The sequence below is a fragment of the Chiloscyllium plagiosum genome, unplaced genomic scaffold (genome assembly GCF_037043375.1).
Source record: "Chiloscyllium plagiosum isolate Xiang-an unplaced genomic scaffold, Cpla_swu_hap1 HiC_scaffold_2, whole genome shotgun sequence".
Lineage (NCBI taxonomy): Eukaryota > Metazoa > Chordata > Chondrichthyes > Orectolobiformes > Hemiscylliidae > Chiloscyllium > Chiloscyllium plagiosum.
This window is the reverse complement of record NW_028270140.1, coordinates 15,563,745-15,584,020: the sequence shown is the minus strand read 5'-3', so window position 1 is coordinate 15,584,020 and position 20,276 is coordinate 15,563,745. Positions and strand designations below refer to the sequence as shown.

Genomic DNA, 20,276 nt, shown 5'->3' with positions numbered 1-20,276 from the left:
AGCTACTTTAAAGCAGTCACCTTCTGGGCAGTGATTTTCCTAGGGTGATGTTTAAAGAGTTTGCAACAAATCTCGAATTTTTACTCAAAAACTAAGAAAGTCCATTTAATTTCAAACATACACAATTAACATACCTTGCTACATTTCAATGGGGCACTTATTACAAGACTTGATCCATGTAAGACTGACATTAATTGATAGTTCAACTACAACAATAACAAAGGCAGCAGGGCTGTCAGCAACTGCAGCCGGGCGTGCAGTGGCAGCAGGAAGCATCAGCAAGCAGACATTAGTTAGCAGAAGAGGCTGGAGGCATGTCAGCAGCAGGGAGCATCTGCAAACAGCTGGAGAGGGGAAGGGGGATAATGTTCAGTGGGGTGGGGTTGTGAGGAGCAGGGGACAGAAAGCAGGAGCTGGGAATGGCAACAGGTGGTGGGGTAGTGGCAACCAATAACTGTGGCAGGGTAAATAAAAAGGTAATGTCAGGAGAAACAAACCAAATCCCAATCTGTACACCCACATACCCTTTGTCTTTGGCATGTACATCAGCTCCATGATGAAGGAGATACTCCACAACAGCCACCCGATTGTAACCTGCTGCAAAATGTAATGGAGTGGAGTGCCGTCCTTCCAGATCCCTGCAGTTCACATTCTGGGTTGTGCACAATTGCTTTAAAATAAAATTACCGCTTTATCAGTAAACATGATTTGATTTTTGATTAATTACTTGTTTAAAAAAAAAACCATCATGTGAAACTATTTTGACTTTAATGAGTAGCTTTACTTTCACTAAACTGGACAGAACAAAGTGAAAGCTACTCACTAAATTCCAGTGTTTCAATCAATTGAAGGACCATGCTGTTGCTTGCTTTTTCACACACTCCAGTTATAAATCCCAACCAAAAATAATCAAGATTACATTGAGAAAGAGACCTGCTTTTTGTGTTAATATTTGATGCTTCAATAATAATGAGAAGAGAATGGCTTGTAAAGCAACTGAGCAAATTAGCTGGGCATCATTGCAAAGAGAACATTATTTTGATCAACCTAAAATTCAGGTTCTCAAACTACTGGCTTGATGCAAGGTCTTAAGGTACATGGATTCTGGGTCGCAAATATAGCACTCTTAAAACCTGATTAAATATTGATATTCACACTGAGAATTCTCACAAGAAGTCTCTGAGAATAAGAATTGCATGTTAAGTATATGGAAAAATGATCAAGACCAACCAAATGCATTTATCCAATCCTTTGACATCGAGTTTGTCCATGAAGTGTTACATTCTCATTCAACAACTTGCATTAATACAGCATCTTTTACACAGTAAAATGTTTGAAGATGCTCCACAGGACAGTAATTAGACAAAAGCTATCAGTCAAATGAGGAAACATGAAATCTTGATCAGAGACAGATTTTAAGATCAAGAAAAAGAAAAAAAAGGAGAGAAGCTTCCTAAGGTGCTGAAGACAAACGATGGGGAGAAAAAATTCATAAATACACAAGAGAACTGAATTAGAATTTTCCTGGAAGCATTTTAATTCATATGCAATCCAATTTTGAAATTTTGTCAGATTTAGGATTTGGTTCTGCATATAAGAAATAGGAGCACAAACATTCTTACTCACTCGCCGCTCACTCACATCTCCCACTCTCACTCGCTCGCCCATCCACCTCCTGCTCTCACTTGTTCACTCTATCACCCCATCTACTCTGACTACTTCACTCTCACTCTTCCAATCACTAAATCCCTTAAGCCTATTAAAAACTTGCCTGAATATGGCAACTGGTTTTGAAAATGGGCCAGTATGCTCCAGAATAGCTGTGTATGGGATTGGCCAGGATAAGACAACTCAGCAAGGACAGAAAAGGGTAACACGTTCATAACCTTCAGGCTTAGCTGCAATCATCCCGTCATCACCACTGATGGAAGATCTGTTCCCTTATTTCACGACTCTCCTATTCCACTTTTATCCACTTTATGGCTATAATGTATTTGCGATTTGAAGATTTATTTAAAAAACGTTGTTATTTTAAATAGTTTCCTTTTCTGTTGCCAGTGTACTTTAGCTATTGCCAATAGAATCTAGCTACTGTTTCTCAGGAGGCACACCCTTACTTTAACACAATGATCTTTTATTCCCACCATAACCATAGAACATCTAAAGTGGTAAAATGCTCAAAGGTACTTCATTAGAACATAATTAAATAAAATTGGATATTCAGTTATATAAGGAAATATTGGGTAATGTGACTAAAAGCTAGAGATTTAGTTTAGCCATACGGACTTCTGAACAATTACTGACACCACATGCTTTAAAATGCTCATTTTTGCACAAAAATACTTTATCACAAGAATTTTCAATTTACCTTTTTTAGTTTTATTTCCATATGTCTCCCTTAATGAGGTCTGTTACTCCGAAATCTTGCAAATATCTTACTTTTTGGCATTAATCTTCATTATGGTAACACCCACATTGGGGCAGCATGGTGGCTCAGTGGTTAGCACTGCTGCCTCACAGCACCAGGGATCCAGGTTCAATTCCAGCCTGGGGCGACTGTCTGTGTAGAATTTGCACATTCTCCCAGTGTCTACGTGGGTTTCCTCCGGGTGCTCCGGTTTCCTCCCACAGTCCAAAGATGTGCTGGTCAGGTGAATTGGCAATGCTAAATTGCCCATAGGGTTAGGTGCATAAGTCAGAGGCTAATGGGTCTGGGTGGGTTACTCCTCAGAGGATCAGTGTGGACTTGTGGGGCTGAAGGGCCTGTTTCCACACTGTAGGTAATCTATAATCTGTCGGGCGGTTGGAGTACATTACAAGTCATATATTACATGTAGCACGTTATACTCATTAAATCAACATGTTCACTTCACTACCTAGGTTCTGGCAGACTATTAATAAACTCATTGTTGATAATGGCCCCTTTGCACAAGTTGGATATAGGATACAATCATTTAACTCTATAAAACTCTCATCAACTCAACCAATCTCAAGGAATTTTCTTTATCCCAGAGGTTATCACAGCAATCAAACAATGTCCATTATATTTAATTATCAACATTTCCAAAATATGCCAGCATGGCTAAAAATGAATTAAACTAAACTAAATATACTGACTTCCAATGTCATAATCTGCAAACATTAATTTTAAATATTATAATGCTAAAGTATTTTTTACATAGTCCAAATACCACAATTCTAAAGGCACAATTGCAGGGTTTATTGAGGTCTGGGACAAGGTGCTGGTGGGTATTAGCTAATATTAAAAGGAGAAATAATCCTAATAATCTGCTGAAATAATCCTAAATATTATGAAGTAGGAGACTGATCAGTAACTAGCTGACTTGGTTACTCTGAATTAGAGCAGATGATTGAGGAGAGCCTGCAATTTTTTTTGAATATTTCCATGTAAGGCTATGAAGTACCAACAATCTCATGAATAAGGAATGCAGCTGGTAATTAGTGCCTCCGTTCATGTTCTTATAAAGGGACTTCAATCGGCATGTTTACTTTGGACCAGGAGCAGAAGGGAACCATTTGACCCTAGTTAGAGTGGAGTAAAAACCTGCCAAGGGGCAGATGCTTTTCTTTAACAAACCATTCTTCACTGACAAATGGAAGAGGAAGAATCTTTTCATGCTAAAAATATCAAAACAAAACACCTTCACTGTTTCCAAGTCGCCAGCCTTTGCTGCCTCCAAAAGTCGATAATCAACATCAGAGTTGTGTAAGGGGACGTTCTCTAAATAAAAATATTCAAATAAAGGGTTAGAATCCTTGTGATCACTATTACACGTAAAGTACCAAAACAAAAAACATTGCTATGAGCACCTTGCTTGTTTTCCCTCCATTAATTTGCTCTCTCAGATTGGAAAGATATTTAAGAACATATTGGACACAAATATAAAATTTATCAAGTGTGCTCATATCACAAAACAAAGAACTACAGATGCCAGAAGTCTGTATCAAAACAAAGTGCTGGAGAAACTCAGCACATCTGGCATTATCTGTTGAGAGAAAAATAAAGTTAATTTTTCAAGTCCATTCTGAGGAAGGGTCATTAAACTCAAAATATTAACTCTGCTTCTCCCGCCACAAATGCTTCCAGACATGCGGAGTTTTTCCAGCACTTTGTTTTTATGCCCTTATCATATGCTCAGGGTATAAAGTGCAATTATTATTATTATGAAGGCACATGGAGGCTATCCTGTGCATCTTCCAAACCAGAAAATTAAACTATACCATTCACCTCAATCCATATTGTGATAGTATCAATTCAGAGAAGAATAACGGCTTAAACATTGCACCACCTTTCTCTGAACACAGTAAGGTGATCTACTTTTGTAGATGAGAACAGTCTCTCTGCTAACACCAAACTCTCAAAGCCATTTAATTCAGCTGGACAGTGTTTGTCAATTTAACAATTCATGGTTTGAAACATTACGGTCTACTTTTTTTTGATTCAGATTATTTCCTCAATGGAACCTTTCCCAATATTATCTGCAAGTATCTGTCTGTACTGTCTGAGAACACTGGACATAGAAGAAAACACAATTAGAGTAGTGCTGGAAACGCACAGTGTCTGAGGAGCAGGAAAATCGACGTTTCGGGCAAAAACCCTTCTTCAGGAATGAGGCTGGGAGCCTCTGGGTGGAGAGATAAATGGGAAGGGCTGGGGCTGGGGAGAAAATAGTTGAGAGGGCAATAGGTGGATGGAGGTGGGGGTAAAGGTGATAGGTCAGAGAGGAGGGTGGAGCAGACAGGTGGGAAGGAAGATTGACTGGTGGGACAGGTCATGAGGACGGTGCTGAGCTGGAAGGTTGGAACTGGGGTCAGGTAGGGTGAAGGGAAATGTGGAAACTGGTGAAATCCACATTGTTGCCATGGGGTTGAAGGGTTCCGAAGTGGAAGATGAGGTGTTCTTTCTCCAGGCGTCAGGTGGTAAGGGAGTGGCAATGGAGGAGGCCCCGGACCTGCATATCCTCGAGAGAGTGGGTGGGGGAGTTGAAATGTTCGGCCATGGGACGGTGGGGTTGATGGTGCAGACGTCCTGGAGATGTTCTCTGAAACACTCTGCGAGTAGGCGTCCAGTTTCCCCAATGTAGAGGGGGCAACGGATACAATAAATGATGTGTGGAAGTGCAGGTGAAGCTTTGATGAACGTGAAAGACTCCTTTGGAGCGTTGGACAGAGATGAGGGGAAGGTGCGGGTACAGGTTTTGCAATTTCTGCAGTGGCAGGGGAAGATGCTGGGAGGAGAGGGCGTGCTGCTGGGCGGCATGGACCTGACCAGGTAGTCGCAGAAGGAATGGTCTTTACGGAAAGTCGTTAGGGGTGGGGAGGGAAATATACCTCTGGTGGTGGGGTCTCTTTGTAGGTGGCAGAAATGTCGGCGGATGATGCGATGCACACGGAAGTTGGTGGGGTGGAAGGTGAGGACCAGGGGGTTCTGTCCTTGTTGTGGTTGGAGTGGTGGGGTTGGTGGGCAGAGGTGCAGATGTGGATGAGATGCAATGGAGGGCATCTTCAACCACGTGGGAGAGCAAATTGCAGTCTGTAAAGAAAGAGGCCATCTGGTGTGTTCAGTGGTGGAATTAGTCCTCCTGGGAGCAGATACGGTGGAGGGGGAGGAATTGGGAATAGGGAATAACATTTTTGCAGGAGGCAGGGTGGGAGAAGGTGTAATCCAGGTAGCTGTGGGGGTTGGTAGAAAATACAGATTAATTTGGTTTCCTCTTCCTCATAATGACGTAGATTACTGAAAGACAACTTCTGCCTTGAACCAGAGATGTAAATTCAGGCTGGTTCTCAAGTTACAGGTGTGATGATCCATTTTAGCCCATGTACCAAATTAAAATCCAATCAAGTTACCTTTTTCAGGAAAAGGCTCATGCCCGAAACATCGATTCTCCTGCTCCTTGGATGCTGCCTGACCTGCTGCACTTTTCCAGCAATACTTTTTCAGCTCTGATCTCCAGCATCTGTAGTCCTCACTTTCTCCTCGCAAATTTATTGAGCCAAAGAATATTTCTTTATTCAAACTACAAACATAGAAGTATAAGCCAACACCATCTGCACACTGTATTAAACTTACCGTTAAGTATCTGCTGCACAGATTCATTCCCCATTTGCGCAGCTGTAAAACCTTGAAGGGACAAGATGGAAGGATCACTGCCATAACTTAGCAAGAGACGACATGTCTGTAGGTGACCACCATGAGCTGCTCTGTGTAAAGCTGCTTGACCAAGAGTGTCCAAAGCATTGATCTGTGAAGAAAATGATTTTCATCATGGTGTAAGATTTCTTGTTTATATCTTTAATAGCATGTTTGAAGGTTCAGCGAATAACATAGTTGTTCATCATTTTACAATTAAAAGGAATAGAGTAGTAATAAAATTACGTTAGCAAACTGGACAAAACATTTCAGTTCTGACAAAGGGTCACTGAACGCTAAACGTTAATTGTGTTTCACTTTCTACACATGCTGCCAGACCTGCTGAGTTGCTCCAGCGCTTTGCTTTTATTTTCAATAAGGTATTTTAATTTATTTAAACAACAGGATACTTTCTGAAGATTCAATAAAAAAAATGTGTAGAACAGTGGAGACATGGCACGTCAGACTGCTTTCACTCCCAGTCCTGATGGAGATCTCTTGGGTGCCATTAGTAGCTTGGTGAACCGCTCCTATCAGATGTTGCCATTTACTTTATTGAAAGAATCTTCATCTAAGTCACAAACAATATCCATTGCAACTGTTAACCAGCTGGCTGTTTTAAGGGAAATCCTGTTTATGAAAGTAGAGAAAATGATCTGCATTATCTGATTCGCTGTTTCAATGGACCTGTATGCTTTTGTTAATGGTAGTTATTCCAATATGAATGGAGTATGTTTGATTGGATTTCAAAAGGCCCAGATATGCAGACGGTCTTACTGATCCAAATACTTTTAAAACTTTCACAAAACTGAAACAGGACCTGTCTTTGACTTGGTGTCTTGTTCGTTTACAAAACAGATGGGCACTTAAAGATTACAGCCTTTGTTAAAACCCCTTGGCTTCTTTTGGTCTCGTGTCACTGATAAAGGGCTTGCACTGAAGGTTTTCTGACAACAAGAGGTTTAATACCTTTTCCAGCAATTTTCAAAATAATTTCTATTGCTATTGCATGGTTCCTGTAAACTGTACATGTTGCATATTGGATGACTGGTGGATACATGATTCTAAAGGGTAATAGAGATAACATGGGGGAAGTGTGTGAAGAGAGAACTTCAGGGACTAAGCAACTGTGTTGGAGAACTGAGGTCACCTTTTTAAACTGCCCAGCCTCTGCACCTGCACTCCAGAATTCACAACAAGTCCTGAAAATCTTAGGCCTGTAAAAATATGAAATTCCTTCAAAGTTCCTTCCTTGAAGGAAGTGAAAGTGGAAAATGCATAAACACTAAAAATAATTTTTCAATCTTGCTTGGGTTCAGGGGTGGTGCGAGAGGACTGGAGGACTGGGTGGCACGGTGGCACAGTGGTTAGCACTGCTGCCTCACAGCGCCAGAGACCCGGGTTCAATTCCCGCCTCAGGTGACTGACTGTCTGGAATTTGCACATTCTCCCTGTGTCTGCGTGGGTTTCCTCCGGGTGCTCCGTTTTCCTCCCACAGTCCAAAAATGTGCAGGTCAGGTGAATTGGCCACGCTAAATTGCCCGTAGTGTTAGGTGCAGGGGTAAATGTAGGGGAATGGGTCTGGGTGGGTTGCGCTTCGGCGGGTCGGTGTGGACTTGTTGGGCCGAAGGGCCTGTTTCCACACTGTAAAGTAATCTAATCTAAAAAAACTGTAACCATTACTCTTGTGCTCAGAAAAGGTTGTAAAGATAGGCCCAGAAAATACAGAATGAAAACCAAAAGAACTATGGATGCTGGATATCAGAAGCAAAAGCAGAAACTGCTGGAAAAGCTCAGCAGATCTGGCTTAATGGGACACAGATGCTGCCAGACCCAGTTTCTGCTTGTTTCTGATATCCAGCATCCGTTGTTCTTTTGGTTTTTATTCTGTAATTCTGGCAGCACCTATGTCCTCTGAAGCCACACCGACTGAGCTTTTCCACCAATTCCTATTTTCTGTTGTCCCAAAACTTACAGACCACTCAACTGATCTTTCACGGTGGGAAGATATTTAGAAACAATAATTTGGGATGGAATTAATTGTCATAATAAAAAATGTCTATTAATTAAGGGAAAATTCTTTCCAAATAATTTGCTGACATTTTTTGAAGAAGTAACTGACAGCTGATGAGGACAAGGTTGCTGCAGTAGTATATGCTATAGTATGGACTTGATGCAGGCATCTGCTACAGTGCCACACAACAGGCTTATAAGGGAAATGATAGGTCGTGAAATAAAAGGGACAGCAGCAACATGGATTCAAAACCAGATGAGAATAATCAGACAGACAGTCATGGTTCATTGATACTTTTCTGGCTGGAAGGAGGTTTGCTGTGGAGATCTCCAAGTCAGTATTTGGTCACTTACATTTTACAATGATCTACATCTTGGTGTACAGGGAACAATTTCAAAGTGTGCAGGTAAACTGTGAGGACGACAGTACAGAACTACAAAAAGAAAACTTTGACAAGTTGGTGGAGTTACAGAGTCAGAGATGTACAGCATGGAAACAGACCCTTTGACCCAACCCGTCCATGCCGACCAGATATCCCAACCCAATGGGTGGCAGATAAAGTTCAATTTGGCAATGTGAGAGGTGATACGCTTAGTACAAAGAACATGAACAGATAATACGAATTAAAGGATACGATCAGAAAGAGTGTGCAGGAGCAGAGACACCTGGGCAGCACAGTGGCTAGCACTGCTGCCTCACAGTGAGGGAGACTTGGTTCGATTCCAGGCTTGGGTGACAGCCTGCATGGAGTTTGCACATTTTGCCTGTGTCTCCGTCTGCGTGGGTTTCTGCCAGGTGCTCAAGACTCCCCCCAAAGATGAGCAAGTTAGGTGGATCTGCCATGCTAAATTACCCATAGCGTTCAGGAATGTGTAGGTTAGGTGTGCTAGTCATGGGAAAAGCAGGATTGGCCGATGGGTCTGGTTGGTACGATCTTCAGAAGGTTGGTGTGGATTTGTTGGGCCAAATGGCCTGTTTCCAAACTTTGGGGATTCTATGTGTACATAAGTTACAGAATGTGACAAGACAAGTGGAGGGAGCTGTTAATAAAGAATGCAGTATTCTGGGTTTCATTAATAAAAGCATAGTGTACAAGAACAGGAAGATTATGCTAAAGCTTTATAGGACCTCAGCTAGAGTATTGTGTACAGTTGTGTGCACCACAACTTCAGAAGAATGTGAATGCATTGAAGTAAGTGTAAGGGAGGGTCACTCAAATGGTTGCAGGGATGAAAAACTTCAGTTATAAATTAAATCGGAGAAGTTGGGAACAAGTGGTTTGAATTTGGAAATACTGACTGGAAGTGTGTTGAAGGCATGTTCAATTGATGCGTTTAAGGGGGCATTGAAAGATTATTTAAATAAAAACATGAGAGATTATGGGGAAAAGGCTAGAGTTTGTCAAAGTCAAAATGGTCAGAGAGCCAGCGCAGACACAACGGCCTCCTTCTGCACCATAACAGATCCATGATTCTGTGAAGTAACACGAATTGGGTGTGCACCACTTGAGACACAGGTCAGGTTCTGCATCCAAGTCCAGGCGAAACTGAATCCTTTGTTTGCTATATCTTCCTCCATAATTCTGAATGCCCCTTTTAGATCACGCATCTGTGCTCTCTTCTGTAAAACGGAGTGCTAGAATGTTTTCCAGATTTTCTAGTTATAAGCTCTTGGTTCTGGTATAATTCTTGAACATTTTTTTGTTGCACTTTCTCCAGCATTTCTATGGTTTCTTGCAGTTGCAGTATCAAACTAAAGGCTGCTCCTGGTTGATGTCATGAGATTCTAATTCACAAGTGGCCCCTTAGCAACATCGTCAGAAACCACAATATCACACAAACAGCATCCAGTCCTACTTCGCTGGTACCTTGCTCAATGATGCCACTATGTAATGTTTCAGAGATCTTGGGTGAACAGTACAAACCTTTGCAACCAAACACCAAGGAGCATTGGCACAGTCTCCTACACAAATAGTGTTCCACCTTCATCAACTCCAATTCTGCCCTTCATCCACCATAAATTTCTCATTCAAAATTAGATTGCCTGTATTCCATCTCACGTTAAGAAATACTCAACCATCACCTGGTGCTCTCTGTTTTACATGCAACTTTGCTCCAGTAATGCCTCAAGTTTCAAATTCTAATCCTAGTTTTCTAACCTCTACTATGTCCTCTCCCATCCCAGCTCTGCAATCTCTTGTACCACGACAATTTACTCCTTCAATTCAGATCTTTTGCACATCCCTGACTTTAATCACTCCAACACATTTGTTCGTCTAAACCTTGCCCCCTCTACACTGCCTCCTCTATGAAGATACACTTGGGGCCATCCAACTACCCTAATATCTTATGTGGCTCAAGTATCAAACTTAGTTTGATAATGCTCCTGTAAATATTTGAAATATTTTACTGTGTTAATGGCACTACCTAAATACAAGTTAGAGGTAGGAGAGGCATTTGGTTTTACTGCTCTATTTTGAGGAAAACCACATACCTTAGCTCCATGCTTGTGAAGGACCTCCACCACATCATTGTGTGCTCTTTCTGCAGCCACATGCAGTGGTGTAAGAAAACTGCAAGAGATGTAACAAGTTACAAAATTTCCAACGTTAATGCATCTATTGCGATTTAGGAGATGTCTACTTCTATTACAAAGGAAGTCAAACAATATTAAAATATACATTTCCTGAAGCATTTTAGTTCAACAGCATTACTTAATATCTCAAGTTACAGATACTATGTCCTGAAAAATGTAACTACATAATAGGTAATAATAAGTTAGAAAGAGCTTATTGTTCCTTAAATGGAAATTTACTATGCTATACCTCTTATGGCACAATATCCTAACTCACCAGACATCAGGAGTGTAGTGCTGGAAAAGCACAGCAGGTCAGATAGCATCAGAGGAACAGGAGAATTGATGTTTTGGGCATAAGCCCTTCATTAGGAAAGATGAAGGCCATATTCTCAAAACGTCGATTCTCTTGCTCCTCGGATGCTGCCTGACCTGCTGTGCTTTTCCAGCACCACACTTGACTCCGATCTCCAGCATTTGCAGTCCTCACTTTCTCCTAGTACCTCACTGCACAGTCTGAACTCACGAATCAGCTTATAATCAATAATTTCCACAACATCTCTGAACAACTGCTAGGTTATCATCAATTCTTTTACATTGCAACCCTCAAACAGGTTTTGTTTTCTACAATGAAAAACCTTCAATATTTTCAAGCTATGAAATTTGATAAAGTTGCAAGTATCTAATAATGTTTAGCAGCCTAACTTGAAAATAACAATCTTTGAACAGTAAAAACAAACTTACTCTTTATTTTTTTCATTGACATTTGCTCCCTTTCTTAGAAGCAGTTCTGTTACTTGCTTGCGTTTGGGATGTTGTGAAGCCACAGCACAATGCTGAAAAAGGAAATCAAACACTAATCTCCAGATACTAGTGAGTTAAACTATCTGTAGAAAACAAAGTACTTTTGTCATCATAATAGGTAAACCAATTTAGTGTATGTTGAGACAAAGGCATTTCTACTCTCTACTATTTAACTGCCAATGTATATGCAGCAAAGTCTGAGCAATTCCTCAAAGGGGAATGTGATACATGAAGAACAAAAACTGAATAATTTTGTTTTAAATTCAATTGTGGGACTTGGACATCACTGACAGGCCAGCATTAACTGCCATCTCTAGTTGACCTTGAGGTAGTGGTGATGAACTGTCTTCTTGAACTGCTGCAGTCCATATTCTGTAGATTACAGTGACCCACAATGCATTAGGAAGGGAATTCCAGGATTTTGACCCAGCAACACTCAGGGAATGGTAGGATGGTGAGCGAGTTGGAGGGTAACTTGCAGATGGCTTTATTCCCATATATCTGCTGCCCTTGTCTTTCTAGATGGAAGTGGTCATGGGCTTGGAAGGTGTTGCGAAAGAATCTTTGATGAATTTCTGCAGTGCATCTTGTAGATAGTACATACTGCTGCAACTAAGTGTCAGTGGTTGAGGGAGTGGATGCTTGTGGCTGTCGATGGTGTCAAGCTTCTTGGGTATTGCTGGAGTTGCACCCATCCAGGAAAATGCGGGGTATTCCATTATAGTCCTGATTTGTGCCTTGTAGGTGGTGAGCTAGTTGCTTGCTGCAGTATACCTAGCCTCTGATCTGTTCTTGTATCCACTGTGTTTATGTGGCAAGTCCAGTTGAGTTTCTGGTCAAGGATGATGCTCGTGGGTAATTCAATGATGGCAGCACTATTGAATGTCAAGGAGCAGTGGTTAGATAATCTTTTATTGAAGAAGGCCATTGCCTGGCATTTGTGTGACACAAACGTTACTTGCCATTTGTCAGCCCAAACCTGGACATTGCCCAGACTTTGCTGCATTAGAACCATTATCTGCTCACAGTATCTGAGGAGTTACAAAATAATGCTGAGCATTACCCAATCATCAGCAAATATCCCCAGTTCTAATCTTATGATAAAATAAAGGTCATCAATGAATTCTTGCTCCTGTTGCTGATATAAAATTTTTTTTGGATGTTGGAAACCACTTAGGGAGTTGTTTCACCTTACTAACAGGGTAAAATTAATGAAAAGAATAATCACATTCATTCATCGTAACCTAAAAACATGTAAATTGCTCATGGATGGGAGTGTCACTGGCGAGGTCAGAATTTATCACCTAATCCAAAATGCTTCAGAGCAGCTGATGATGAATTGGTCCAGTCCTTTTCCTTTTTTTTTTGAGGGGGAAGGGGGGGATGGGGGGGAGAGAATGGATATCTTGAACCACATGAAGGTGGATAAATGCCCAGGACCTGATCAGGTGTACCCTAGAACTCTGTGGGAAGCTAAAGAAGTGATTGCTGGGCAAATTGCTGAGATATTTGTACCATCGATAGTCACAGGTGAGGTGCCGGAAGACTGGAGGTTGGATAACGTGGTGCTACTGCTTAAGAAACGTGTTAAGGACAAGCCTGGAAACTATAGACCAGTGAGCCTGACATTAGTGGTGGGCAAGTTGTGGGAGGGAATCCTGAGGAACAAGATGTACATATATTTGGAAAGGCAAAGACTAATTAGGGATAGTCAACATGGCTTTGTGTGTGGAAAATCATGTCTCCCAAATTTGATTGAGTTTTTTGAAGAAGTAACAAAGAAGATTGATGAGAGCAGAGCAGTAGATGTGATCTATATGGACTTCAGTAAGGCGTTCGACAAGGTTCCCCATGGGAGACTGATTAGCAAGGTTAGATCTCACAGAATACAGGGAGCACTAGCCTTTTGGATACAGAACTGGCTCAAAGGTAGAAGACAGAGGGTGGTGGTGGAGGGTTATTTTTCAGACTGGAGGCCTGTGACCGGTGGAGTGCCACAAGCGTCAGTGTTGGGTCCACTATGTTTCATCATTTACAGAAATGATTTGGATGTGAGCATAAGAGGTACAGTAAGTAAGTTTGCAGATACCACCAAAATTGGAGGTGTGGTGGACAGTGAAGAAGGTCACCTTAGATTACAACCGGATCTTGGTCAGGTGGGCCAATGGGCTGAGAAGTGGCAGATGGAGTTTAATCTAGATTTTAGCAGGATTTATGCACTTAATGGTAAGGCCCTAGGGAGTGTTGCTGAACAAAGAGACTTTGGAGTGCAGGCTCATAGCTCCTTGAAAGTGGAGTCGGAGGTAGATAGGATAGTGAAGACGATGTTTGGTATACTTTCCTTTATTGGTCAGAGTATTGAGTACAGGAGTTGGGGAGGTTATGTTGCAGCTGTCCAGGACATTGGTTAGGCCACTATTGGAATATTACGTGCAATTCTGGTCTCCTTCCTATTGGAAAGATGTTGTGAAACTTGAAAGGGTTCAGAAAAGATTTACAAGGATAGTGCCAGGGTTGGAGGATCTGAGCTATAGGGACAGGCTGGGGCTGTTTTCCCTGGAGCATCGGAGACTGAGGGGTGACCTTATAGAGGTTTACAAAATTACGAGGGGCATGGATAGGGTAAATAGGCAAAGTCTTTTCCCTGGGGTTTGGGAGTCCAGAACGAGAGGGCATAGGTTTAGGGTGAGAGGGGAAAGATATAAAAGGGACCTAACGGGCAACTTTTTCACACAGAGAGTGGTACATGTATGGAATGAGCTGCCACAGGAAGTGGCGGAGGCTGGTACAATTGCAACATTCAAAAGGCATCTGGATGGGTATATGAATAGGAAAGGTTTGCAGGGATATAGGCCGGGTGCTGGCAGGTGGGACTAGATTGGGTTGGGATATTTGGTCAGCATGGATAGGTTGGACTGAAGGGCCTGTTTCCATGTTGTACATTTCTATGACTATGACTCTATAGTTCTCTGCTACAAAACTTTCAGGATTTTAAAGGCATTTAAAGAATTGGGGGTGGCAGGTGGCTCAGTGATTAGCACTGCTACCTCACAGAGCCAGGAACCTGGGTTAGATTCCAGCCTCGGGCGACTGTCTGATTTCCTCTGGGCGCTCTGGTTTCCTCTCACAATCCAAATATGTGTAGGTTAGGTGAATTAGCCATGCTAAATTGTCCCATAGTGTTCACGGATGTGTAGGTTGGATGCATTAGTTAGGGGTAAATGTAGGGGAATGGGTCTGGGTTTGTTACTCTTCCGAGGCTCCGTGTGGACTTGCTGGGCGGAAGGACCTGTTTCCACACTATAGGGATTCTATGATAAACACTAAAATGAAGATTTCCCAATACTTAAGAAATATGCTTACCAATGGAGTTTCATGTGTCTGCGGATGCTTGAAGTTTATGATCTCTAAAGCAAGACTCTTTTTCACTTTTGTCAAATCTGCTTCTTTCGCAGCTTGTAGTAACGAATGACCTTTAAATTCATCTGTTTAAAAAAAAAAGTTTTCAGTATTAATTTTCCACTTTTTGTTCCCCAGCTGACAACTTAATTATTATTTTTTTTTTCTCCAAATTGTAGGGTGCATGCATATGGCAACATAGCTCAGAGCTCCTATCACATGATGGCTGTAGATAAACCCATCTACTCGTCAAAATAAAAAAAGGGAAGTTTTAGATTAGATTAGATTACTTTACAGTGTGGAAACAGGCCCTTTGGCCCAACAAGTCCACACCGCCCCGCCGAAGCGCAAACCACCCAGACCCCTACATTTACCCCTTTCCTAACATTACGGGCAATTTAGCATGGCCAATTCACCTGACCTGCACATCTTTGGACTGTGGGAGGAAACCGGAGCACCCGGAGGAAACCCACGCAGACACGGGGAGAATGTGCAAACTCCACACAGTCAGTCGCCTGAGGCGGGAATTGAACCTGGGTCTCTGGCGCTGTGAGGCAGCAGTGCTAACCACTGTGCCACCGTGTTAACAAACATCAATACAGGGGTTTCAGAACTAAACAGATATGCAAAACACAAAGTTGACACTCATAATTAAAAAGTCTATAAATAAGAAGTTTGAGAATCAGCTGTGTACTTATAAATAGGAGTAAAATAAACAGAAGACAATAAGGGGAATGCTAATTTAGAAAGTAAACAATGGGTTAAATGTTCTCAAGGTGAACAATAAGCATCAGTTGTGTGGGGTTAGGATGTACAGCTTTGATTACAACTTTTAAATTGGTTGTTTTATTTTAATTTCTTGGTTGAATAAGATTTATCATCATACATAGTTTAAATGATAGTAGTATGATCTAATTATTAAATATTGTGGCTGTGATCCCTGGAGTAGGGAAGGGTGAGGAAAAAAATAAACTCATAAGCTAGGTTGCTCAGTGAGGCAAATTTTAAAATGCTTTTGGAAATTCAAAGAACACAATGTTGAAACTTTGCTCCTAATTGTTCTCATCCCTTTTTTGTTAGGGTAATGCAGCTGGTAACGTATTTCCCCTTCTTCCGTGACCATTTCCTCCTAACCTACAGGCCACTCAAACACACTAAACATTATGCCCAAGACCATTTACAAAAGGCACAAATCCAGGCTGGATAATTACCATCCCATCATTCCACTCTCAAAACATCAGTAAAGTGATGGGAAGTGTTGCAACAATCTGCTCACGTAAACCTAGATTGGATTCTGCCATAGTCATTTAGCTCCACAGTTCATTATAGCCTTAGTCCAAATGTAATCAAAGGAACTGAACCTGGGAGGTGATGCAAGAGTGATTGCCCTTGACACAAAGCAATGTTTGCCCAAGTTATACCCAGGAGCCCGAGCATGAACCATCTTCACCTTCTTCATAAATGGTCTTTCCTCCATCCTAAGTTGGAGATGATTATATAGTATTCAGTATTATTCACTGACTCCTCAGATACTGAAACAGTTATGGGTTTCTGTGTAGAGAGATGTGGACACACACAGGCTTGTGGTCATAAACGGCAAGTAACATTTGCACCATGCAAGTGTCTGGCAATGACCATCTCCAACAAGAGAAAACCAGCCGATTTCACCACCATTGAGAAGTGTGATGGAATACTCTCCACTTGTCTGGATGAGTACAGCTCCAACAAGAATCCTGTTACAATGCAAGTCAAACCAGCCTTCTTAATGAGCACCCTATTCACTAGCTTAAATGGTCACTTCTATTATCACTGTTATGCAGCGACAACAGTTCATCTAGTCTTTGTCAACATCTACAACTGAAAGAGTAGAAGGCTCATTGGAACACCACTTGTAGGTATCCCTACAAGCAACAGTATCCAGATTTGGAAATATATTATCATTCCTTTTTTGGTTCAAAACCCCAAAACTTACTTCCTGACAGTACTGTACCTATATCTAAACCATACATACTATTGTGGTTCAAGGCTCACCATAGTCTTCTCAAAGGAAACTAGGCAGCTGTAACAAACAGCTGCAGCTGGTCTAACAATTAATACTTGCATCCAATGACTGAATTGAAAAAAACAAGAATGTTAAATGCCATAGCTAATTTAATATACAACAAAACAGTCACTGCATTAAGATCTTTGTACAGTTCTGATACTTACAAGCAAGCCTCTCTTTTAACTCTGGAGTGGGAGCCATATCCATGGCACTCTTACCATGGCAGTTAACTAGAGTGGGATCTGCACCATGGCTTAATAGAAGTGAACATACTTCCACTCTGTTCTTGGATGCAGCTTCATGTAGTGGCGTGAACTGCCAGAGATCCATGGCATTTACACAGGCTCCATGCTAAAAGACAAAAAAAATCTAATTACAATTACAAACTTCCATTATCGTAACTAACATAATATCTCCCAGAGTTCTTTTTCCTTTTGTTCTATCTGAAAAGCCAAAATAATAAATTGATAGCATTTCTTAAGTTTTTATAATTTGCACATCTTGTAACACTGATTGGCTGATTCAGTTTATTCTGCAACTTCTGATATGTAAAGAAAGTGCAAATTATTGTAATCAAGTTTTCCATTAAAACAACAGCAAATTCAGCTCTATGCTTATATTCAAATAGATAAGTCTCATGTAGGGCCAGGGACCCAGGTTCGAATCCACCCTCAGGCGACTGCCTGTGTGGTGTTTGCACATTCTCCTAGGTTTCCTCCACGTGCTCCAGTTGCCTCCCACAGTCCAAAGATGTGCAGGTTAGGTGAACTGGCCATGCTAAATTGTCTTCTAGTGTTCAGGGATGTGTAGGCTCGGTGGATTAACCATGGGAAATGCAGGGTTACAGAGACAGGGTAGAGAGGTGGGTCTGGATGGGATGCTCTTCGGAGGGTTCAGTGTGGACGCAATGAGCCAAATGGCCTGCTTCCTCACAAAGAATTCTATGACTTCTTTCTCGCAAATAAGTCTCAGAATTGTATATAGTGGACAAGAAAACATATGTACTTATTTCACACTTAGTAAGTTAAACAAAACCTAATACGATGTTTTAAACATGTCAATTCCCATGTAATTAATACTCATGATTTGAAACCTTAAATGAATGGTGGCTGATCTTACCTTAAGCAGAAGTTCAGTGACTTCGTAATGGCCATATGAACAAGCATTATGAAGGGGAACAAGGCCACTAAGGGGAGAAAGCAGAGGTCAGCGAAAGGACTTTATGTATTAAAATATATAAACAAATGCTCTTAAACAACTTTGTTTTGAGAAAGGGATCTTATGGATTTCAAATTCCATTGCTGTACTTTCATGAAATTTTACACACAACTTTCTCCTTGCCCTCTTCTTCAAAGGCAGCAATTCTATGGATATTAATGGACAAGATATCTCAAAGAGATTGCAGTTCAAGTGATTGACCAAGAGACAGAAGTTATAGTAATCTGAGCTTCTTGTCTCTTCCATCAAGGGTGGCGCTCCCTATCTAATCAGTTTATAATTGTTACGGTTTTGAGCACCTCTATCACATCTAGTCTGAAAGTTCTATTCTTCAATCAATCCGTTTAACTGAAGATCTTCATCCCTGGAACCATACTAGTAAATCTTTTCTATATCTTCCCTGGTGATTTCACATCCTTTCTAAAGTATGGCACCCATAGCTGGACACACAACTCCAGATGAATCAGTGTTATAAAAATGTTGACTATAACTTCCTCACTTCTGTATTCTGACTATTTAGAATAAAAGCCAGAATTTCAAATGCCTTATTTGCCACTTTCCCACCTGCCATGCTGCCTTCAATGATTCATTCACAGTTACAACCATGTCCCTCTGCTCCACTTCATAAGTGGATCCCTTACTTTTTATTTTCCTTATTTCTCCAATCTAAATGAATCATACTACAATCCTCTGCAATAAATCTCACCTGGCATATGTTCACACTTTACAACAATCTGACTATTTCCACTTTAAATCTATCAGTATCCTTCCCAGAATTAATAATACTTCCAAGTTTTAGATCATTTTCAAAATCTGAAACTGTACTCTGCACTCCCAAGAGCAGGTCATTAATATCGTTCAAGATAAAGCAGTGTTACTAGTACTGGCCTCTGAGGAGACCTACTGTAATCTTCTTCTAACAAGATGTTCATTACTATACTCTGCTTCTTGTCATTCAACCAATTTTGTAACCATCTCCCATTATCCCTTTTATTCCATAGGTTTCAACTTTGCTGACAAGACTGTTAAGTCACACTCCAGCAAAGGCCTTTTGAAACTCCACCACTGAATGTGCTCTGTTACCTCATCAAGATATTTAATTAAGTTGGTTCTGAGTTGCAAAAGGATTTAGGTGTTCTGATACATAAGTCACAAAATGACCAATATGCAGGTCGAGCACGTAATCAGGAATCAGAGGAAACTTGACTATCCGAATACCAATTATCCGAAAATCAGATTATCCGAAGGAGATCTCGAGGTCCCGATGGAAACATTTCATCAGACATGTTTCCAACAGTGATCTCATCTTTTGTTTACAGTGATTAAACAGGCACCATCTCCAAATGATTGACATTCTGCCCTCTCTCTCCCCACACTTTCCCTGGAGTTCTACAAAGGGGTGTACTCTAACCTTACCTTACCACCTCTTCCCCACACCTCTCCAACACCGCTTCCCAGGAATAATCTCTCCAACGTTGTCCTGTGCATGGCAAACATGGAACCTGTCAAAAGGTTGCAGTAAAAAGTTGCGTGTGGGGCTGCGTGTGTGTCTGTGCACTTTTGGGAGACTTACCCCACATAGGCAGCAGCAGTCTTGTTGTTGGTGTGCAGTCCGGATGACCCTGAGAGAGGCCAGGGGTGGGCGGGGGTGTGTATGTGGGGGGGTTGCGGGGGCTTGTGCGCTTTGTGCTGGGGGGGGTGGGGTCTCGCTGTTGTGTGCTGCTGCAGTCTCCTGAACAGGGAGCAGACTTCAAAAGTGCGAGCCCCAGAGGAAAGGCATTTAATCGATTTACTGAATAATCGATGATCTGAACGAAATAGTGCCCGCCCATCACGATCGGATAATCGAGTTTCAACTGTACTAATGGGATGCTTTCCTTTATTACAAGACAAATTGAACATAAAATTAAGTATGTTATGTTTTAGTTGTACTGGGCATGGGTGAGAACACATGTCAAATACGGTGTACAGTTTTAGCTCCTTAACCAAAGGAGGATGTAAATGCATTGAAGATGGCACAAAGGTGGTTTATTAGATTGATATGTAGAACGAACAAGCTGACTTGCAAG

At 41.3% G+C, this 20,276-nt stretch overlaps 1 protein-coding gene across 2 annotated transcripts in view; it reads right to left on the bottom strand.

The window, feature by feature from the left end:
- The window catches only part of tnksa (tankyrase, TRF1-interacting ankyrin-related ADP-ribose polymerase a), a 153,965-nt gene that overhangs the window by 43,562 nt on the left and 90,127 nt on the right, over nucleotides 1-20,276 (bottom strand). For both annotated transcript variants that reach the window (XM_043719972.2, XM_043719981.2), the window contains 8 exons: nucleotides 18,109-18,175; nucleotides 17,154-17,340; nucleotides 14,910-15,031; nucleotides 11,487-11,578; nucleotides 10,662-10,740; nucleotides 6,095-6,266; nucleotides 3,663-3,742; nucleotides 525-670 (listed from right to left, as the gene is read on the bottom strand). In XM_043719972.2, the coding sequence (XP_043575907.2) occupies nucleotides 525-670; nucleotides 3,663-3,742; nucleotides 6,095-6,266; nucleotides 10,662-10,740; nucleotides 11,487-11,578; nucleotides 14,910-15,031; nucleotides 17,154-17,340; nucleotides 18,109-18,175 (945 nt within the window). The remainder of the gene's footprint in view (nucleotides 1-524; nucleotides 671-3,662; nucleotides 3,743-6,094; nucleotides 6,267-10,661; nucleotides 10,741-11,486; nucleotides 11,579-14,909; nucleotides 15,032-17,153; nucleotides 17,341-18,108; nucleotides 18,176-20,276) is intronic.